General features: G+C 37.2%; 6 protein-coding genes across 7 annotated transcripts; 3 read left to right on the forward strand and 3 right to left on the reverse strand.

The window, feature by feature from the left end:
* Positions 1-32: 32 nt before the first annotated feature.
* Positions 33-1927, forward strand: LOC132783447 (FAD-dependent oxidoreductase domain-containing protein 1). The gene is given in 4 exon segments (XM_060788602.1): positions 33-389; positions 391-594; positions 784-831; positions 833-1927. Coding segments are annotated over 4 exon segments (1542 nt in total). The 5' UTR covers positions 33-194.
* On the reverse strand, positions 1898-2745 carry LOC132783449 (calcium load-activated calcium channel). The gene is made up of 3 exons (XM_060788604.1): positions 2600-2745; positions 2462-2539; positions 1898-2397 (listed from the first exon to the last, which is right to left on the reverse strand). Exons 1-3 carry the CDS (start codon positions 2658-2660, stop codon positions 1985-1987), a joined length of 552 nt encoding a protein of 183 aa, XP_060644587.1. The 5' UTR covers positions 2661-2745; the 3' UTR covers positions 1898-1984.
* A 1203-nt stretch (positions 2746-3948) lies between these two features.
* LOC132786141 (angiotensin-converting enzyme-related protein) lies at positions 3949-6673 on the forward strand. The gene is made up of 4 exons (XM_060792583.1): positions 3949-4364; positions 4419-4986; positions 5083-6324; positions 6388-6673. The coding sequence occupies exons 1-4, from the start codon at positions 4314-4316 to the stop codon at positions 6423-6425; spliced, it is 1899 nt and encodes a 632-aa protein (XP_060648566.1). The 5' UTR covers positions 3949-4313; the 3' UTR covers positions 6426-6673.
* Positions 6674-7010: 337 nt separating this feature from the next.
* On the reverse strand, positions 7011-10039 carry LOC132786149 (MPN domain-containing protein CG4751). Its single transcript, XM_060792596.1, has one exon. It carries the CDS (start codon positions 10030-10032, stop codon positions 8869-8871), a length of 1164 nt encoding a protein of 387 aa, XP_060648579.1. The 5' UTR covers positions 10033-10039; the 3' UTR covers positions 7011-8868.
* A 123-nt stretch (positions 10040-10162) lies between these two features.
* Positions 10163-10640, reverse strand: LOC132786160 (anaphase-promoting complex subunit 11). Its single transcript, XM_060792606.1, has one exon. It carries the CDS (start codon positions 10431-10433, stop codon positions 10176-10178), a length of 258 nt encoding a protein of 85 aa, XP_060648589.1. The 5' UTR covers positions 10434-10640; the 3' UTR covers positions 10163-10175.
* A 937-nt stretch (positions 10641-11577) lies between these two features.
* Positions 11578-23205, forward strand: LOC132787711 (uncharacterized). Of its 2 annotated transcripts, none has more exons than XM_060794986.1 (6): positions 11578-11679; positions 18861-19014; positions 19122-19183; positions 19753-19918; positions 20220-20452; positions 22368-23205. In XM_060794986.1, the coding sequence occupies exons 2-6, from the start codon at positions 18995-18997 to the stop codon at positions 23141-23143; spliced, it is 1257 nt and encodes a 418-aa protein (XP_060650969.1). In that variant the 5' UTR covers positions 11578-11679; positions 18861-18994; the 3' UTR covers positions 23144-23205. The 2 variants fall into 2 exon arrangements, with proteins under 2 accessions (XP_060650969.1, XP_060650979.1); XM_060794996.1 differs by having other exon boundaries at positions 11626-11727.
* The last annotated feature ends 304 nt before the right edge of the window (positions 23206-23509 follow it).

A 23509-nucleotide genomic window follows, 5' to 3' on the forward strand; every position in this document is an offset into this window, starting at 1 on the left:
TACACTTATCGATTCAGTTGCGATGTAAATAGCGGTCAGCTGGCATTAAATTTGTGACGTCAGTCACGCTCTTTGTCGGAGCGCTACCTATTGCAGTTCGAATGCATGTTCGTTATGGCATAAGGCCTAAATTTATTTTTGACGTGTTTTAAACTAATTTGTGAGTGAATATTGAATGGTCGACATATGTAAATATGCTGCGCTGTCGACATCTAATGAGTCGGCTACAGGTGCCATTTCATCGTGCCTATGCAACTAGCGACAAGTCCAATGGAGGCGTCAACGAATCGGAGGGAAAGGAGGATTCTCACCCCATAAGGCGAACTTTTCGATTGCTGGGCAATGATATGCGAAAGATTAAAGAGTTCTTTGTGCCACAGGAACAAGAGATTGACAGCCAATTAGAGTACAAAAAAAGGCCCAGTGAAAAAACTGGGTAAATTTGGCGGCGACAAAGGAAATCTCGATGAATTTCAAACGCATTGTGATGTCCTGATCATCGGAGGTGGCGCCATCGGAAGCTCCATTGCCTTTTGGCTCAAGCAAAAGGCGCGCGATGGTCTCAATGTGGTTGTTGTTGAAAAAGACGAGACGGTATGTTGAACAATGTTATCAGGATTTCAAAGCAAACACTAGACCATAAAAACCATTTTGAAAACGGCCCAAATAAACTAAAAAGCTTCAAAAATGCTACTTATTTTGTTGAAATTTCCACTATATCTTATATTAATAATTGGTAATTGTTGGATTTTTAATTAATTTACACCTTATGTTTATTTCCAGTATGCCAAGTCTGGCGTTCACGTGTCCACGGGATCATTGTGTCAACAATTTCTCTCTGCCGGAGAACATACAGATGTCGCTCTTCGGTGCCGAATTCATGCGCAAGGCCAACGAACACTTTGGCTCAGATATTCCACTACACTACACTCCACATGGTCAGCTGGTGCTCGCCCAGGAGTCCGATGCGGTTGCACTACAGCAATCCTCGCAGCTACAGAATGAGTTGGGTGCTCGCAATCAACTGCTGACTCCTGATCGTCTACAAACAAGATTTCCCTGGCTCAACACCCAAAACGTTGCACTCGGCTGCCTCAGCTTGGAGGGCGAAGGTTGGTTCGATTCGTGGGCGCTGCTCACCAATCTGCGGCGCGCAGCATGCGGTTATGGTGCCCACATTGTTCATGGCCAGGTGACAGGATTCCAGTACCAGAGTCAGTCTGACATTATTGTGACCGGCGACACCAGCGGCACTGCCGAGAGCAACTACCAAAGTTTGGACAAAGTTCTTGTTCAAATGCCAGATGGTACTGAACGCACAATTAAGTTTGCTCTCTGCGTCATTGCGGCTGGCAGCGACTCCGGCCAAGTTGCGCGGCTAGCGCACATTGGTCAAGGAGCTGGAATACTGCAGGTTCCACTACCAATTGACGCACGACAGCGTCACACTTATGTCATCAGCACGCAGGAGGAGAAAACACATTCAATGGCAATGTCAATGCCAATGATTGTCGACACCTCGGGTTCGTTCATTCGTCGTCAAGGATTGGGAGGTTACTATGTCTATGGCATCAATTCCGCGTCAGCAGCAGATTCCTCCTACTTTGATTTGATGATCAGACCGTCGCTCACAAAGCGAATTCCAGCATTTGAGGGTGCCACAATTGAACATTGCTCAAGCGGCAGTTACGCTTACAATGTATACGACGAGAACGGCATTTTAGGCGCACATCCATATTACCACAATCTGTATATTGCGACGGGATTCAGCGGCCAAGGTATGCAGCAGTCGCCAGCTGTGGGACGCGCCGTCTCCGAGCTTATCATGGATGGACAATTTCGCACTCTGGACTTGTCGCGACTCAGTTTCGATAGATTAATTGTGGACAAGCCGATGTATGAGTTCAATTCTTTAAATTCAATTTAATTTATTGTACTTTTTAAGAAAAAAAAAAAAACAAAATCCAAATTTTCACTAAAATTTCTATTTAAATTGACCGGGTGTGGGACCAAAGAGTCCACCGCCTTGTTTACTTGCTGCACGCGATGGAGCGAAGCCCAAGAGTTTTTGGATATTCTGACGAATCGACATAGTGCACAGGATATAAAGGAAGATGAAAGAACAGTCGGTGTAATCATCACCAGACAAATTACGATGGCTAAGACCTTGGATCCAGGAGATGGGTGTAAACGGCAATTGGGCCACGACGCGCCCATCGAAAATGCTGTTGAACATGCTAAGCAAGGCGGTGAACGCGAATCCAGTGGCAAACATTGATTTCATCTTGACCAGCGACAAGTCGCGATTGTTGTTCTTCAGTTTCTCCTCATAACGTTCAATTTTCTTCTTCACCGACTTGTCCAAGGAATCGCCATGCGTCTCCTTTCGCCGTTCCACTGCAACAAATAGAATTGCGCGGCATGTTCATTTAGTATTTTTAATTTTTCATTCATCACTTACGCTTCTTGCTCTGCTTGTCCACCTCAGTCTTTAGTCTTTGGTATTTTTCTGTGCGATATACGAGCACCCAGGTAAGGCCTAAATAAATCCAATTGAAAATGAATTAACTTTTGCTTAATGTCTGTATTTTTTCCATACCTTCACCCAAAAATGCTGTGCATATTGATATAAAAACGATTAAAAAGGTGTCTGACCACATTTCTCTTCTTTAAAGTTTAATTGTTAATGATACTGATTAAAGTTCTACTACTTTGACCCACATAATGTAATCGAAAAGCAACTCAGAGAACAGGTGACTGTCATTTATAAAATACTTTATTTAAGGTCGAAAAATATACCAAATTCCATTTAGCTTCTACTCTATGAAATCGATCTACTTTATTGAAAATCTATTAATTTAATTTTAAAATATTAATAAATATTTAACTTTTAATTAATTATTCTCATTTTTGTAACTTTCTTAATTTTCGCTTTGAAATAAAAATAATCTTATCAAACCATTTTTTGCCGATTTTTTCGCTTGTACAACGTAAAACTTATTATCATATTATAATATAATTATTAATATAATTAATTGTCAGCTATAATAAATTAGGCTAATACAGCGAAAGTCGAATCTTTCGCCGCATATGTATATCCAGAAGCATCTGTGTGTAATACCCTGTACTGGCTGCATTGTAGAAAATAAGGAGTGATTGCGAAAACAGGCTAGAAGTCGCATCTACAATGATTTGGAAAGTGTGGCCCTTTTTTTCCTTCTAATATTTCGGTATATGTATGTATCGGAAAAAGCCCCATAAATGGCAACCAACTGATTATTGCATATGCGAATTTTTGCAGCCCACATTATTAATTAAATTGCTTATTTTAAATTTTTATATACTTTTGCAAATCTAAACAATCTTTGAATAAATTCAGTTTGGTTCAATTTCCATCACAAAGTCGAATTTATCAGGTTGTAAATATTTGATACCAATGCCAAGTGTCAGCAATTATCGAATTTAGCAACTCGATATTTAACGATATTAGCAAATTTGCTATAAAACTTAAAATTTAATCCTCAGGCTCATTAAAAATTAATGGAATCAGAATTTGTATAATATAATGCAAAATATAAGATATATTTTTAAAGTTGCTTTGACATAATACATTTTATACTATTATAGAAATGCAAATATTGAATAATGCTTGAATCTATGTAGATCATAGTCTCTCATCTTAATATTGTAATAACAATTAGTTCATTTAAATATTTGGAAGTAATGCTAATATTCCGTTTCCATTAAAATAGAAAACTCAACAACAGCTGATAAGCTTCGATGCATGTGTTCGTGTGCGCTGATCACTTGCAGTGCAAATGCAATGCACAGAAGTGCTTCACACTGACAGTGGCTGCAAGTGTAGATTAAAAGGCAGGTGCTGGTTTCAGAATTGGACGGGTGTTCATTGTTTAAATAAAAAACATGAAAGAAAAAATCAATTGCTAACATATTTTATTTGCAGCAAGTGTGAAACTTGCGCTTTGCTTGTTATCGGTATCGGCGTGCGAGTCTGTGTATTTGTATTTGCGAGTACACATATCTGTGTCAATGGGCGCCAAATAGGCATATAAGCAGTTCTGCTTCTCAACTTCGGCTCAGAAGCGGACTAGCATTAGAATAGATTGAAACTATCTGAGCAGATTGCCTGGAAGCTAAGGAGTATCGTCTACAAGGACTATATTTTTTTGCCTGAAATTCGAGACCAATCAAGTAATAGCAGGCATTGACAGACTAAATTTAAGGTATTAAAAGGCGGCCGATGTAAGAAGAAGAATTTCCTAGTCTAAAATATCTTAGACTAAGATCACAAAATGGACGGACACCTGGTGTCATTAATACTCGTATTTGCCATTTTATTGTGGGTAAGTGTAACGCTTTTATTAATTTTGAAAGCTGTCTGATCCCTTTGTATTTAGCTGCCCTTTGGCCAGAGCGATGGTAGCAACAGCTGCTCAGCATTTGAACTCCAGGTGCGCCGCTTCTTCGATCAGGAGAACTCTAAGCTACGGGAACGATACCATGCGGAGTACTCAGCTGCGTACGCCTACAACACGAATGTGACCGAGGAGAACAGACAGGCCATGATTCAAGTGTATGCAGACAGTGCCAGGGACAACAAGCTGCTGGCCCAGGCTGTGAAGTCGGGCGATTATGTGAAGTCAAGTGATGCGAGCATACGTAGGCAGGCAAGGATGCTGCAGAATCTGGGTGCGGATGTGCTCGAGGCCAGCGATTATCTAGAGCTGAAGAATGCCATTAGCGCAATGCAGTCGAACTATGCCACTACCAGCGTCTGCTCCTTTGCCAATCGCAGTGATTGCTCTCTAACCCTGGAGCCACACATACAAGAACGCCTATCCAAAAGTCGTGATCCTGCTGAGCTGGCCTGGTATTGGCGTGAATGGTACGACAAGGCGGGTACGCCCATGCGCCAGAACTTTGGCAAGTATGTGCGTCTAACACGCAAGGCAGCGCAACTTAATGGTGAGTGATCGATCGACTGTCTGATAACCCCATCAACCTTTACTATAATGAGCTCTCTAGTTGTACTATAAATATAAATATACTCTATCTTTATAGGCTTCCGTTCGTATGCCGATTACTGGGTGCACTTTTACGAAGATGCCGATTTTGAGCGTCAGCTGGATGACACCTACAAAGCATTGCTGCCATTCTACAGACAAATCCATGGTTATGTTCGCTATCGTTTGCGTCAGCATTATGGTTCTGATGTAGTGCCTGCCGAGGGTAACATTCCGATGCATCTGCTTGGCAACATGTGGGCACAGTCGTGGAACGATGTCATCGACTTATTTACACCATTCCCCGAGAAATCATTTGTCGATGTCACCGCGGAAATGAACAGGCAGCAGTACAGTGTGCAGAAATTATTCCAGTTGGGCGATCAGTTCTTTCAATCGCTCGGCATGCGAGCATTGCCCCCAAGTTTTTGGAACCTAAGTGTGCTCACTCGTCCCAATGATCGCGAGGTCGTTTGTCACGCCTCAGCCTGGGACTTTTATCAGGATAGTGATGTGCGTATCAAGATGTGTACCGAGATCAACACTCACTATTTGTATGTTGTCCACCATGAGCTTGGTCATATTCAATACTACTTGCAGTATGAGCAGCAGCCCGCTGTGTTTCGTGGAGCCCCAAATCCTGGCTTCCACGAAGCTGTCGGGGATGTCATAGCATTGTCTGTGATGTCCGCCAAACATCTGAAAAGCATTGGTCTCATCACCAATGGGCATTGGGATGAAAAGAGTCGCATCAATGAGCTGTTCAAGCAGGCGCTTTCAAAGATTGTTTTCCTGCCCTTTGGCTATACCATGGATAAGTATCGTTATTCTGTTTTCCGCAATGAACTCGATGAATCACAATGGAACTGTGGATTTTGGCAAATGCGCTCGGAGTTCGGTGGCGTCGATCCGCCATTTGCACGCAACGAGACCGACTTTGATCCACCGGCCAAATACCATATTGATGCCGATGTCGAATACTTGCGCTACTTTGCAGCCCACATATTCCAATTCCAATTTCACAAGGCTTTGTGCCGTCTAGCCGATCAGTATGTGCCCGGCGACAGTCGCCTCACTTTGGATAACTGCGACATATTTGGCAGCAAGAAGGCTGGAGAAGCATTCAAGAAGTTTTTGTCAGCCGGCAATTCAAGGCATTGGAAGCAAATATTGGAGGAGTTCACGGGCGAAACCGAGATGAATTCTGCTGCGTTGCTGGAATATTTTGATCCGCTCTACCAATGGCTGAAGCAGGAAAACAGACGTCTTGGTGTTCCTCTGGGCTGGGGTGATACCAACAGTAAGTGGCAAGGAACTTATGTTTTCACATCTAATATATATATTTTTTTTTGATTTCTTGCAGAGATCTCTTCGAATTGCTGTGGGCCGTTCAGTACTTAATAAAAGGACACCCATTTATTTTCAATTTGACTAGCTATAGACTTAATTTCCTATACATAGCTTAAGTAATATTAAAAAATAAATAATATATATTTTTCTAAAAATATTAGCAATCTAGTAATATATAAGTAAATCAAGGCCATTGCCATATAAATACATCATAATTAAAATTATATTTGAACTATCCCCGCGTATCCAAAAAAGTTAAGGCTATGATACTGCAATTATACAAATAATAAATTTAAAGAATGGAACCTGCGTGTATTTTTCTTGATCCACTATTGCAATGCCCGTAAATTATGTACAAAGAGGTTACAATTATTTATGATTCACTTTTATTTTGCCAGACTTGATTGTGTTGTATTGCAGTTACTTTTCGGTAAAATTTGCCGATATTTGTCAGATTGACATGTAAAAGACTCTGCGTATTTTGTAGATATTGACTGAAGGATAAAGATTGTTATTTTTAATAAACCGAAATTGTTATTAATTGAATATTAAATACATATTACCAAAAATTCAGTATATCCATCGAAACTAACGTTAAATTGATTGTAGCAAATCCCACATAAACCAGAAAAAGTATAATATTTAAGGTGATATTTATTGTTCAGATCTTTCATTTCATTCTTTTAAATTATTTGCAGTACACGTTACATATCGGCGATATTGTTTGATTTTTTTTTATGACTACATTACAAAAACCAACCGTCCAGTTATAAATATCAACAAATTGCTTACCAAATAGTTCGTACATCGCACACTAAAAAGTGATTCAGATTTTGCTCTCGAATGTTTTCCTCGAACTAGAAAACTATCCTGCACATTGTAAGTGTCTAGTACAATAAATGCAATTACTTTCACTTCATATAAAAATCCATTTATTTGACTCATGGTTTTCACATTTTGATTGAATTCTCTATGAAGAAGGAAAAAGGTTAGGCCAAAAATCGTTGTTGGTTTCTTGCATAAATAATGCTAATATAGAAGAAAACTTGAACTTCCTTACGATTAGTTAGTTACACATACGTTACGAACATACATTTTGATATGCGCGAACTAAGCTAGCATATTGTTTGTTTTTTCTTTTCGAATAAACACGAATCATGTAATGTTGATATAGGAGTTTTCTTGAGATTAATCCTTGACAGTAGCCGAAGATACAATACTAATTTAATGTAAATCTCCTTTGAGTACCCATTAAATGGAGTGGGTGTAATAAATTTGTGTAAATGTAAATGTATTGTAACGATCGGAGGGAGGCATCTCCGATAATATAAAGAATATGTTTATATAGGGTACAGAATATCATCAGCATCAGCAAACGTGTCAATTTATCCAATTTCAATTACATATATTATTATTATGTGTAATATCGATTTGTTGGTGTAGATAATTTCTATTCTCTGCACCGATGTTACTTTTCATATATGTATATGAATATTCTAAGATCCCATCTATATCCTCAAGCACCTATGAAGCGGGTATTTACTTTCCGAGTCTACAGAGGATAATTAAATTACCGATAATAGTGGTTATTTCTTGAGTTCACTATTGAATTGATCAAATCTGACACGAAAGAGAGAAAAACAATAGGACTTCGTGATTCCTAAGTGCTTCTCCATATTGGTAATTACGCATAGTAACTTTTCTTTTTAGTAGAAACGCGATCGAACCTAGATTTTAAGGTTTCTTTTTAAAGTGCAACGAAAAATGTATGGATATTTATCGATATAATGGCTAGCTTTAATGTGTTTAGGCCAAGAGTTTAGTTTTGGTTAATGGTAGGTAATGTGTGTTAGATTTTAATTATTTAGAATAGCTTCAAGTAGTACAATAAGTAATTTAACTAATTATATATGTGTTTGCTCTATCATTTCAACATCATCATCAAATATTTCTTATCCATTCAAGAACTTTCTGCAACAAAAGATTCCCTACTATTATTTATTTCGATGCAAGATTTGTATTTCCAAGTAGCAAGTAATATACATATATATATATATATATATATATATATACATATATATGCGACATATATGGTATAAGCGATAAATGTATTTATGTATGTAGCTTATTGAAGGATCTTATCCTTTACTATTTAAAGAATATTATTGAATACAATTTCCTTGCCATTTTCGCAATAATACACTAGACTTTTTTGTGGTTGTCGAATGCACACCAAAAGATTCGTTACAAAAGCTTGCAAGGAAACGTTCAAAAATGGCAAGCATGGATGAGTTGGATGATTCAACTGTAATCAACAGATTTAAATTGACTCCTTGATGAATGTGCAATTGACATTTGTGAAATGTTTTGTTTGTTTTTCTTATTTGTTGTTTGGGTGTGGTAGTATCTGATGCTGTTGATGTTGCTGTGCTTGTTGTCTCTAGTTGCACTACGTTCTTGGACCATGGCAGACTTAGTCCAAGAACGGGTTTTGTCATACAGGCCTTTGATGATGTCCCACTGCATGCTGATGTTGATGCAATTGTTGTTGCTGCTGTTGTTGTTGTTGTGTCACGCTGCTTATGCTGTGGTTGCTGCTGCTGCTGCTCGCTCCACCACCACTACCCTTGGGCCGTGTGGGAGGCGGTGGAGGCGGCGCATGGCGCATGCGTTGCTGTAAGATTCGCGGCAGCTGAGGATGTGCCTTGTGTTGAGCTGGCGGTGCTGGTGGCGCTGCTGATCGCTGATGATGATGATGATGATAATGGGGCAGCTGCTGCTGCTGTAACTGTTGCTGATGGTGTTTGCCCATGGAAGAGGCTGCTGATGAAGAGCCGGATGCTCCCGATGTTGAACTTGTCGAGGCGTGCGATGTCGTTGAGCCCGTCGCGAGTTTGGTCGGCAAACCGCCGCTAGCCGCTGGCGATCCCAGAGCAGCCGCAATCACGGCTGGCGCCGCATTAAGCTTGGGCACCGCAACTGGCGCATAGGACCCATCGTCCTCGTCTGACGACAGCGAATTGGCATCGGAGGGCGTGCGGGATCGCGACGGGGGCGAGATGGCGTCCTGCTCTTGTAGAAATACGCGAAAACCCTGAATCGACTCGTTGAGCGCCCAGAGCTGCGATAACAGTGACAAATCCAATTGACGCAATCCATACATTTCACGTCGCAATATGGCCAGCTGGTTGTCAATGGTGCTGGACGCGTTGTTCGTTGGTGTGTGCTGCTGAGCTGCACCGTTGCCTCCGCTAGCGCTGTAGGTGGACGAGGCGCGACTGTGAACGCTCTCGCGATCACTCAACGACTCTTGCGTGGAGCTTAGGCTGCCGTGGCGCCCGTGGCCATTGTAGTTGCGATTCCGCGATGCTGCCGCCGTCGAGGTGGATGGTCCCAGATAGAGATCTCCAGCGGCCACGGTTAGGGCTACCACTGGCGCCACTGCCTGCAGCTGCAACGACGGCGACGAAGTGTGGGAACGTACTTGAGTCTGACTCTGTCCAAGCCCATGTCCATGTCCATGTCCTGGAACAGCAGGACCGATTGTGGTTGCAGCAGCGCTGAGACTTTTTGGCAGTGGTGGCAGACCAGCTAAAGAGTTTTGTTGTTGCAGCTGCAGCTGCTGTTGACGTTGTTGTTGCTCAGGGTTATCCATCATTTTAAATACAATTTTGAGTTTCAAGCTCAACCGATTCGCTTATTGTTCTTCTTTGTTGAGTTCCTTGTGGTTGCTTTTCGATTTACTTATATTTCTTGCTTCTCGTTTATGTGTGTGTATACTTCTCAAATTAATTTTTGCTTTTAATGTATATTGAATTTCCAACTTTGGCGGCACATTGGACACTGTTTGTTCAACGGTTGCAAGTTTAGCCACTTGACAATGCAATGCATGTGAAAGCAATGGGAGCAGACACCCCACACCAGGGGGCAATCGTCACCGGGCAGCGCACACTCGGGGCAAGTGCTCTCGAAGGACATGCGACAAATGCCACAGTTCTCATCATTTGCTATCCAACGCCAAGATGCAACTCCCGTCCATGACTTGATTGTTACTTTCATTTTGCGCACATTTGCTATCGAATATGTTGATAATGCTCATTCAAATGTACTATAAGCGATATACTCAGTCAGGCAGCTATTTTTTTCGTTCGTTTTCGCAAAAATATTGCTTTTTCGCCTACTACCTGAGAAAATAGGTCGAGCGCAGCGATGTGTTTTCCTCTTTTCTCTCGTTTTTGCCGTGGTTTTCTTGTTGTACTCGTTGGGAAATGTTAATATTAACATCTGTTATGCTCCAAATGAGACTGTTAGTAGATTTAGGGATGTTGTGTGTTTCGATTTGATTCATACATAAATGTAATCGATTGCGCAGATCGAATCGAAGTATGACCATTTATTTCTTGCCGTTAACAAAATACTAAAAATTGTAATTAAACAAGGTATCAATCTGAACTTTTTTGAGTTCATTGATGTTCATCAGATTACTGCTTTTTCTAATCTTCATTTCATATCCATTGTATAGACATCTTAACAGAATAAGCAAGCACTTTGAATTTATTTAAAATGTGCCACTTGAATGTTGGTAAACAGTAAATCTTTAAAATAAGCAACAGGGAACAGTATAATTTATTTAATTGAAAATATTTAATAATAATTATGTTACTTGAGTGCAAAATACAGCGATGCGATCATAAAATATATTTAAAAATGTTGAATGCATCAATAATATCACCGATTTTTTACTTCCACCTCCAGCTATTGTAGAAATAATTTATTTAATTGTAAATTTCAGTTTCAAATTTTATCTATAATGTTTTTTCCTTTGAAGTACGTTTACTTACTTACTTACGTTTAATTTATTTTCCAAGAAATAAATAAATTAAACGTACGGAAAACATTTTTAAATACTTCAAAGGAAAAAACATTATAGATAATTATTTAAAAAAAAGTAAACAAATTTAAAAAGTGCGGTTTTTGCAAAGTATAATTTGTAAGTATGCACTTGTTTTTAACATTACTTTGTGACTCATTGTACTTATTTGAATATTCTGTATTATGCATATAAAACCGAGTTTCATAACATTTCCTGGAGACAAATATATCCCAACGCTCAATTTACCATCATGCCTTACAAACTCTTTTAAACTGTGTTGTATTCAGATCGTTGACGAGAAGTTCGTGTCGTCGTGCTGTGTCGTTGTTGACGCATTCAGTAAACCGACGAATGTTGAACTTGATAAACGTGCGCGTCGAGCTTTTGTCGTTCAAACCACGGTTTGTTTTGGTTTATTCCATCTGTGAAAAAGTACGTGCTAAAAGTCATTTCATTCTTTGATTAAAGACGTCGAATGTGGTAAATAATTAAGTGTTAAAAGTGCTGGAAACTCAATTTGAATATTTTAGTTCTTGAGAGTGAAATAAGGAGTTGATGAAAGCTTTTTTAAGCTTCAAGGAAACTGTGAAATAAATACAAAACAAACATTTATGATATGAGAGAAAGTATAAAATAGATTTGGGGTTCCTCGTACCTTGGGTATATGTTTGCTAACATTTTAAATGTGATGTGATTAGCTTCAAATGAAAATAATTCAGAAAATTTTGATCAGAAACCTGTAATTGAAAACGCAACAAAACTGTTTTTGCGAATGTGTGTATACATGTACGTGTATGTGTACGAGTGTTGTACATATTTATGCTGACCCTGAGGCACAAAGTGTTGTGCACGAAAATTCGCGACTACTAACGAACCGTCTGTCTCTTTTGAGCTGTTAATGTTGCGGTTGTAATCACTTGTCTCAACTCTTGGGCGCATGCGTATGCGCACAAAGAGAGAAAAGAATACCGTTGTAATGTCGGATTCGCCAGATGCAGATCTGGAGACGAGATTCTCTGTTTCTCGTTAAGGTCATTTCTGAGCTTTTCCCGAGTTCTTCGAATTACTGAAACCTGAAATGAACTAAAGATACATATATGTACTGGTATATTTATATCAACATACATACATATAAACGTGAGTGAGTGTGTGATTATGTGCCTGCAATTACAAATCAAATGCGAATTCAATTTCTTCGATTTGTGCAAAATGTGGTGTGCTGTCTGTGAAAATGTGCGCGTGAGCAGTCATGTGCCTTTGCAATAAAAAGTCGCTAATAACAACAATATTCACTAATTTGTATTCTCGAGTGTATTTTAATGCGTGAAGTGCAATCACATCTTTGAAACAAATTGTTATTGCTTGACAATTACTTATTTTCAAACTTTTGTTTGTTGAAGTACATATGCATGTAAGTAAATGTCCATTGTTTATAGAGCAAGGGAAACTTATTTATATTTTTGTCGAGAGTCCAATTAATGAAGCTTGTAAGACACGACTTATGGCAAATATCAATATGATTGTCAACATCACAAATAATCGAAATTAGCCACAAAGGCATTCAATAATGATAAGGTTTGTGTCAATCGCTCAATGTCTGACGAGTTAGCCTCAAAAGGCACTTGCTATCTTAACTATGAACACTGTATAAAGCTTACAAACACATGTACACACATTTACTGTATACGTTTGTCATTTATAAGCAAAAGGGCAATTAGCCTACTGATAAAATGTTCACTCTAATCATGAATATGATATTTGGCTTGAAATCTTAAACACAATGTTTTCAACACACAAAACGACTTTATTGTATTTAGAGAGGTTAACCTAAAAATGCATTTTCAAAGCTATTTCATAGATTCAATTTTTAGTTGATGTATGATTCATTATCTTCCGTCTTCCAACATCTCTCGTGACTGATTGACTTTGTATTCAAGCAAGCGGAACTCAGATTAAGAAAAGCAATTATTAAAATTACTGAGAATTATCGACTTAAGTGCGTAGAATACACTTTGAGACACAATAGAAACATTATATAATACTCACTCGCGGGAACGAGGATATACGTTGATGTGTATCAGAATGCGGAGTGAATGTTAAAAGCATTTTAACTTATCTATTAGGGTTGAATGATTCAAAACCTGTCCGCGCTTATATCTGGTAAATACGCATGCCGTTTCGTTGTAAATTGCTTATAAACAACTATCTCGTGGAGAGTGGCTGTGTCTTTGCATTTGTATGTACAAATACATATGAACACAATTTGTATTATGTACGTAAGAAGAATTAATAACTAACAATACATTTAAATACAAATTACAATAGCAATCTGGCTTCCCATTTTTTACAGAAAACAGAAAGCTTATTTGTTGCTGGAATCGTTTTGTAAAAAAAATTATAAAATGTTTTATTCAAAATTTGGTTACATTTTATTTGTTCCTAATATTTGGAATTGATTTCTTCAATTAGCCATTAAACAAAATACTAGACAAAAAGCTTTTAAAGACCTTGAGACATGTAAAATTAAAAAACTGTATAACAATGCATGGTGTGTGTATTTATTGAAACGTTGTTAACTTTTAGTTTTTTTTTTTTAAATCCGTATATAAACCAAAACTTTACTCGAGTTGCATTCCAACTTTAATCTTAATTTCAGTATTTGACTCCATGTTGCATACACATGTATGTGCGTGAATATCAAGAGACAATACAGATAAATATATACATATGTGTGTATAAATCGTATACGATTACTACGCCGTAAATGTTCATTGAAACATTCAGGCCACTTCGAAAGTGTCAATAACCGTTTGCACGTTCGATGTTCATGGCCTATCGTATCTACAATTTAAACCAGACCAGCGAGCACTGTCTGTCCCCTTTTTTTTTTGGCTTTGACAGTTAAAAATCAAGTGGTTGTATTTTGCGCATGCAATCGATCGATCGATGCAACGATCAACCGGTCGTGTTCCAATTCCAGTCGAGTTTCGCTGGTCTGACTTCATTTTTGTTTATTTATTTTTGATGCAGCTCTAACGCATACATAAACATTATTCATACATACATGTATGTATATAAAGTGTATATTCATTCGAACACATGAGATTAATTAGAGGGGATTCAATTTGAAAGAACTCGAATTAAACTAATATATTTTCGAATATGCAAGTGCATTATTCGAGTTAGTTAGTTTAAATTGAATACTTTAAATAAGTACATGTATGAGATGTATGAGAAAATGTATGTGAGAGATATGTGAGAGAGTGCTAATTATTATATAGTCAGTATTTGCAATCCAAAAAGTTAATGCAGAATTATACGCAGATTTATTGTAATTAAAGACGATATGATCGAAAAAATAAGATAACAATCTAAGAAGATATTCTTAAATAAATTACTAGGTATTTTTTTAGTTTACCACTGCCAACTTCACAAAACACGCGCAACAATCTATATTGAAATTATCAATTAGTAAGTTGGCTGTAATGGAGCACTCAAATATTTTTCAGTCATGACTTGATGCTTGCGTTTAGCCATTGTTCAACTTGTTAGCGTTTATCCAATTGGTTGAGTATATATGTAGATACCCATAGGTATATATATATATATATAGCTATAGCTTATTTTAATTTATGCATCTTTGCGTTTATTGGAGCGATTGCTTATATGATGACTCATACTTTGTTATTGTTTGCTTGTCATTTACAAAGTTATATTTTAAGAATGTTTGTGCAGACATTTAAGTTTCTTTTCGTTTTTTTATATAATATAATATACTGTAACTGTTTTGAATTGTTTTGTTCATACCCTGTCTTTATACAAATATCCTTAGTTACATATATTATTCAATACCCAGATTACAAATATAATTAAAGTACAAACAATCATACATAAATCACAAAATGTTTTGCGTCGAAATTGAGAAAAGCTTTTGCCAGAACTCTGATAACATATCTCTTCGCTCATGTTTATTACGATTATTAAGGAATACTCATAGGGCATCTCGTACTCAAGCATACTCTCTCATTTTTGTTTTGAAGTGATTACATGTTCAAGCTGAATTTATTCATATTGAGTTCCCGAATGCCTATTTAAAAACCAGTATATAGTTAGTAGTCGATTAAGCTTGACTGTTACATACCCACAATACATTATTTTATGGAATGTTGATACGTAAGCCTTTTGGATTCTATAAATTCCAATTTGGATCAAAAGTATTGTATTTAAATTTAATGACATTTTAGTTCTCACATTCTATCATATCTTCAGGTTTGCAAGCATTAAGCCTAGAATAAAATAATTTTTTTTTGTTTGTCGTTGAAATATAATATAATATCATTGTTGACGACTCTTTGTTACTATTAAAAAAAGAGCATTACAAAATAGTCTTTTGAACTAAGGTTAATATCAAATATGCAAATGTTTTGTTGGAAACAACAACTTTGCATTATTCCAGTCAGAAATTTTATATTAGTTTTATGCACATTCATTTGCATTTTATTATTAGAAAACTTGATGGCATTAACTGAGTAACTAATAAGCTAATCGTATAATATACATATGTTATATATGAAAGCAAAATTTGTTTTTACCAGTGACAAAGAATGAAATTTTTATTTTATAGCTGTTGGGTAATAAAACGTTGTGGAAATTGGAAATGAAGGTTTGGCTATTAACTATAAGGGTCATCATCTGACCTCATTAACTATACTATATAGTATATATTTTTATGCATCGTTAGCAGCCGAGATAATATGGCCATGTACATACATACATCTGTTCTTCTTAAATTATACCAAATTAAATACCGCAAATACACAAAAATCTACCGGTCATATTCGGTATATTTACGAAGTTTTATATCCGAAATATACCATAGCGGTCGAAATATACCAGATTACTTCAGATTTTATCCGGCCACAACAAAATTCTGAGGAGTCATAATACAGTTATTACTGTCTGAACCAAAATTCCGATCTGTAGCTTTAAAATTAGGCTTGTTATTCGAGTTTTGTTAATTTTCGCGGTGGAAGGGGGGCTGGGAAAATTTAAAACAAACAAAATTTGAATATCGATATACCAAATCTAACCTTTCTTTTATTTTATATTTTAAGAATAATACCTCACTGATTTGTTTTAATTCAAAATGGGTAGTGGACATCTCACAGTCGAGCACACTCGACAGTAGCTTTTTTACTTGCTTTAAATTTGTATTATTATTTTTAATATAATTATGTAAGTAAATTTTCAATTGCATGCAAATGTATATATAGTACGTATGTACAGGATCGAGTAAACATTCGTGTAATCGACATCATCGCGTGATTCGGTTGAGTGGTTGTATGTTTAAAGCTATTGCGGTATTTTATATTTATGTGACTTTTGCTAATGTTTCATTTTTTTTCGTATTGTTTTAAGCGAGCGGAAGTTATTTTCAAAAATTCGCTTTCGTTTGTGTTGTTGTTATCTCAATGAAACTGGAAAGATGAACATTTTGATTGTTAAATCCAGTTTAAAGCATTTATAATTTCATATATTATATATAATGCCTTTTATTAATTATCCTTGTTGTAGATTTGGATTCATATTGGGGTAGGTATTTTGTTGCTCTATAATTTGATTATAATATATAGTTATTATTTTATTTGTATGGTGATAGAAAGGGCAAAATAATATCGATTTAATTATAATTGTCATTTATAATGTCACTGACCATTCAACTTTATAATCAAGATTTTCCCTTAACACTTTATAATATTGACATTTATTTGAATCTCAAATGTGAGAAAAAATGAATATAAATGACGAGAACAGACTTACGTAACAATATTGCGAATTTTGTAACCAATTCCAAATGAGCATTGAATGCATGTCTATTCTCCAGGGTCAGAAACATAGTGCTCGAACAGTTAAAGAGTATACGGCATACGGTTACATATCGAGCAGATTTCATCTGTAAATGCTTTTCGTTATTCATGAACTTGTTAATGAACTGCTGGGGATTTTTCATGCACTGGAACCGCATTCTCAAATGACGACTGAGCTTTGAACTACACCTTGTATGTAAGATAAAAATAAAAAAAAAACCAAAAACTCGTTTTATTGATCATTAAGTATGAAGTGTAGTAAATGAAAATATATTGTGATTCAATACTTGTGTTTCAATCTTTGTGATTGCCCTTTGGATATTGTATGCAGTGTGCACATATGATCTTACATCTCTTATGCTCAAAGATTATATCTTCCCTTATCTAATTTCAGATATACTCATAATAATTCAATATAGTTTATATCACACATTATTGATAAATAATGTAGTGTGTATTGTTCGTACAAACCGAATTTTGTTTTTTTTTCCTTTCATTTATCTTGTCAATAAGATACTGACTTTTTTAAAGAAGCATTTAATGTGAAGATCATAATCAGTTATCACATGGTTATCCGGACTATAAAGAAACAATAACTTACGAAATAACATATACGCAGCTTAATGTACTTTTCGCATTAAACCCTAAAAGTATATTCTATGTTTTTCAAAATTTCCGTCCTCCCTTCGTCCAAGATAGACACTGGAGTCCGTGATCGTGCAACCTGTGTTCGAAATCTGGCTCAAATCGCAGACGCTGTTCGGCTTGCTTATCGCTAAAAGTGCTAAGTAAACCAAACGCTATCGCAGTATAGGCGCAAGTATGTGCAAGAGTGATTGAAATATTCAAATACACTGTCTACCTACGATTGATACGCACTTCAAAATTGAGATGCTATGAATTTGCACTTTTGGTTATAAGCTCGTTATTCGACTGTAATAACAATGTATGAAATGTAATTAGCTCAATTAAGCAATTAAAGTACATGCCGATATAATATTTTAATATTATTTTTAAATATTGTCACCTTAGTTGCACTGTGCAAAGCGAAATAATAATGTGAGAGAGTAACTTTATTCATGCTTTTGCGAGTGACTAAGCGAGATTGAGGGAGAGCGCATTACCAAGAGAGTGAATACGTTCAGCGCAAGCGTAGGCTCGCTCTGGCTTTTGTCGTCGATCAATCGTACGATGCTCTCTATGAGCTTACGTTAACGAGTCAAAATTGGTTTGTTATAAAGACTGTGCATGTCGAATGAATTGGAGCTGGAGCGGCATACGTAGTTGACAAAAGCTTCGTTTGCTCGCAAAACTGTATTAGGCAAGACACTCACACATGCAATCGTAAATAAAATGTATGTTTACATATTTAAACTTATAGGTGTATGGGTTGATATTATTACAAATACATAGGCACAGGTGTGAGATTTGGAAACTCCGCGCTCTTTTTTGCCTGTTAACTAACGAAAGAGCGAGATAGACCGAGCGAGAGAGGGAGGTATGAATGAGCAAGAGATACAGGGAGAGGGAGAGAGATTTCAAGAGCGAGGTAGCATTGCGCTATCTGAGAGATACTCTTGGGCCTTACTACTTCAGTTGCCGATAAAACGTCAAACTGATTCCACGCTCCACGCTCTGCGTCACGAAAATAATTATTTTCGAACGAGTCACACGACAATACATTCCACAATACTCGTAATACATAAATGTAATTTGTTTCGCTTCTTCCATGTCGCACATAATCAGCAACAGAGAAGTAAATAAATTTCAACAAGGCGAAAACACTTCAAGCCAAACACGACAGCACGGGCCACACGGGTACATCGAGTACGGTAAAATTTTAGATACCCGCTTCTCTCCACTGTTCGGGGGCCATCAACATGTGCCGCTGTTGTCAGAAGTAAGCAAAACTTAAAATGTTATCCAACTTGACTTACTGCTAATATTTGAATGCCCTCCCAACTTACTTTTCTCCTCCATACACACATATACTTATACACCTTTCAGCTGCTTAGAAGATTTATACTGGAACTGCTTTGAGGAACGCTTTTGCTATGATGAATCGATCGGTAAGTCTCAATTTACATATATATGTACATGTACATACTCATATATATATATGTATATTTATTTAGCTTTTTGCTCACAATCATTGTACTCTCTTTCTTTATTTTGCGCTGTCCGCCTGTCTTGTTGTTGATGTTGCTGTTGTTAGGCAGTTGATGGTTAGCCGGTGCATGTTTACCTTACGCGGTGCTTTGTTCATACATACATATATAGAATGTGTGTGTGTGTCTGTGTGTTTTTGAAGCCGTTAAATTATGCGACAGTCGTTTTCAATGTAGATCTTCAACATACACACACGCACACACTTAAGCACGTGCGCCTTGAGGTGAACGTGATTAACATGAAAGAGGGAGCGAAAAATAAACTTAATTTTATACATACATAGAAACTAAAACTAAGTAATAGCTGAATTGATGACAACAGATTTGAAGCTATCAATATTTGGGAGAAAAATAAGATAAAGATTAAGAGATAGTTCTATATGTAAAAAGAGTGGATCAATTGCAAATCAAGACAGATCGTTGAAGTTTTAAGATTGTCTACAATGTTATTTATATCTTGCCCTTTACAGCTAACTACAATGCAGACGATGATGAGGAATATCTGGCTTCACAGAAGAACGGCGTCATCATTAACCGAATCCAACCTACGACTACCGACAACAACAATCTGTTAACTGTGCCGCAGCCGATTTGCGACCAGCCCGTGGGGAGGGGTGGAAACTCTGGCCTGATGAGGTACTAATTAACGGGGAAAATATATCGTCGAATGGTAGTAAATTGTCCAAGCTCTCAGTTAGTCAATGGCGAATGCTTTCACACATCTTTTATTAAATTACTTGTGTATCTGATTTGAATTGCTGGCCATTGATCAATTGAGTTGACGACAACAAGCGACGTGCAAATGCGAACGCGAATTATTTGCCTTTGGCATTTGCATCTCGCGGTAATTTCATTCAATATCAATTTGCAGTTTTAAAATTAGTATGCAAATTTAATGTTGTTTTGTTGTATTGGATTTCGATCTCAACCTGAATAGCGCCAAGATACATGAGGAGGATTATCGAAGGGTGACGCAAACGAATGTACCGATGCTCGGACCAGAGATACTGGCGGTGTTCGCCAACTCGCAAATCTTCCAGGATCACCAACCGACAAAGCTAAACCGTATCAGCACAAAGACTTACTTAGCTGGCGTCCACTCGCCCAACAAGGAGATGCCCACAACACCACGCCTCAGCGAGCAGGATCGCTTGCTGCGCCGTTTGGAAGGTAATGATGGCCATTGTCATGCTCACATCGTTCCAATTGGGGGCAGTGGCAAGACTAGTGGCAAGAGCACGCGCAGTAGCAGTATTGTCTCTGCCGGCGTTCCCAAGGTTAAGTTCTATCTAAGCTAAATGGCGTTCAATCGGCGAATTCTGAAAATCTAGCTCAAAGTCGATTTCGTTGACAAATCTTGGTAACTTCCTGCAGCAGTATTTGTGCCAAAGATACTTATTTTCCCCAGCGTAAATATGGGAGATACTAATTTCATTAAGACATTAGTGAGAAATGACTTAATATTATAAATATTAATAATTAGTTAGCCAACTTAGATGGCAAAGAGTGAGAAACAACAAAAAAAAAACACTTAGATTTTATTATTACTATTATTATGTTATTGTAAGTACTTAGCTACATTTAAGTTTTATGTATGGACATTGTTAGACCTTGTAATGTAGTTCTAATGAAATGAAAATGAAAATGGTAAAACAAAATAACAATTAACCGAAAACCTACCGCATGTATTTTATAAACAATTTTGTACTTATATTTTTATAATTTGTTTATACTTATTGAAGTTGACTCGAAAGTTGAGAGGAAGAGTACGAAAATCGAAAAGCCCTGATAAAACAGTCTTGATGTGTAATGTTTGTATAAGGAAATGAAATTGCTGGAGGTATTCATTTGTCGAATATTGCCCCTAAAGCAGCTACAACCAGTAAAGATACCGGTTACCACTCGATTCGCTCTTTAGTCTGGGACCCTTTCACGCCCGCTCTTTGCATAAATCGACTTCGATCGTGTGTCTGTTAATACACACTGCTATTTGTTTATTACAATGAAAAGGTAGCACTATTAAGGTGTTATAAAGATTGCTCATTTGCTGGGTTAGCCACAACACCATTACGCATAAAACAAACACCAGGTGACACTGTGCTGTTAGGGAAGGTTTTCGCGGATGGGAAACTTTTGACCATAAGAGACTACAAATGAAGATTTGCAAATTATTTGGTTATTTTTAAAACTGTTGTTGGTATCATAATAAATATCAGGATACCATGATTATTTATTTCATTCATTATTGGCAATAATGTGGTTGGACGTGATTAAATAATTATTAAATATTTAAATATTTATCGACCACTAGAAGTAAGGAGCCAAAAAAAGTGATAATAAGTTTTGGGATGGCTAACTGGTGATAATGAATAATATACAAATTTTATTATGACTAAAACATACATATGTATATAGTCTTTTCCCTCAAGACTATGCACATCGATTCTTCCATGGGTTCAGGAAAGTTGCACCACAATAGATAATGCCAACCGTAGCGTAATCGTGTATGCTCCAATCGTTGGACAAGTATAGAACGTAAATCATTTATTTTTATTTTTGTTTACTTCGATGATAAGTAAAGCCAATATAATGTGTATACAGATAAAGTGAATTCGTGCTGTTTCTCCTCTTCTTCGAATGTTGTTTTGCACTCCAAGGAAATAAGTATTTGTACCCTGTACCCAAGATGTAGAGAGTTATAATAACTTATAAGTAGTCGAATGTAACAAAGCAAAGTAGTAGAGTCATGAACATGAAATACAATTAAAATTAATTGATCATATTAAATTGAAGAAATATCTGAGAGATGTTTGTCTGTGTCAGAGATCAATAGCGCTATAGCTATAAATTTTATTTATATTCAATACGCAAGCAATAATAAATAACCAACTCTTCTTAATAACTCCAAATACAAATGATGTTGGTCGAACTCATATAGGATATCTTACGTCTTGCCCATTCTGACGATGTGTTGCTACCTTAGTCATTTGTGTTGATAGATTGAACTAATTAGATGGAAAACAATGTGCTAAGAGCTAAAACTAAGTAAATTAAATTCATTAACTCAACTTTTTCGTATTTACAGCTGGTCTTCAGAGGGATGCCACCGACTCTACGAAGCCTGAACTTGAGGCTATTGTGCCTTCTGCTACAACGGAAAAACGAATCACATTCACATTAGCCCCCTCGGACTCGTCACCAGAGGGAAGTCAGACGTTGACCCCGGAAAAGTTCGAACCGATTGCCGAGGTAGATAAGGAAGAGGAGAAGGATGATGAGGTGATATTGCGACCTCGCCTTATTGATCGCCATCCACACTTGATGCCAAGCGTTGGCGGAATGTCAGCAACATCGAAGCGCATTCTTCGATCTGCGAAGAGCGTGCCCCACATGAACGTTAGGGATGCGGTCAGCGAAACTGATATATTCGCGATCACTGGAACTGGCAGCCAGATCAGTATGACGCCCGAGGTACCATCAATATCGTTTAGCAATCTGCCGAAGAACTACGAAGACACGCCGACAATTGAAAAGTATCGCGTCTCGCAGAGTCTCTTCTCCATTCAGAATGCGAATGCAGCTCGGGCTTCGCAGGATGATTATTCCATGCCGCGCTACTTCCGCAGATCTAACATTCTCTTGACGACACAAAGCACTGAAATTCTGCCCGGCTCCACTTCGCTCGCATCCTTATCCACATCAGCTTCAGTTGCCTCTACCTCTTCATCCAAGGACGAATTGCGTCGTCCCGAGCAGGTAAAGAGCAAGCGTCTGCAGATGTTGCGTGGCAACTTGCCACCACTTCTTATCCATTCAGTCTCCTTCAAGCGCAATCGGGACGAAAGCAGACAAGTCGATTAGGCATTGTACCACATTAACTGTTTCACACAACGACAAAAGTACATTTACTAAATCTATTTTTTTAACAAATGTTAAAGGGAATGTATAATATTGAATGAAAAAAGTACACTCGTATACTCGTATGTTTGTTTAACCTTAAATGTTGTATGTATTGTAAACATTATTGGTATTATCATTGTATTACTGTTTATAGTTAAATGATAATTTTATGCCTTCATTGCACTATTGGTTGCAACTCTGATACCACTGTTATATCATTCTAATAAAGTGATTTTTGCCACTACATTATTGAATTTTGTATTTTATGAATTTTAAGCAAGTTTATTATAGAATTCTGCTTAAATTTTCAAATATATTTTAAAATAT

This window comes from Drosophila nasuta, chromosome 2L (genome assembly GCF_023558535.2).
Source record: "Drosophila nasuta strain 15112-1781.00 chromosome 2L, ASM2355853v1, whole genome shotgun sequence".
Lineage (NCBI taxonomy): Eukaryota > Metazoa > Arthropoda > Insecta > Diptera > Drosophilidae > Drosophila > Drosophila nasuta.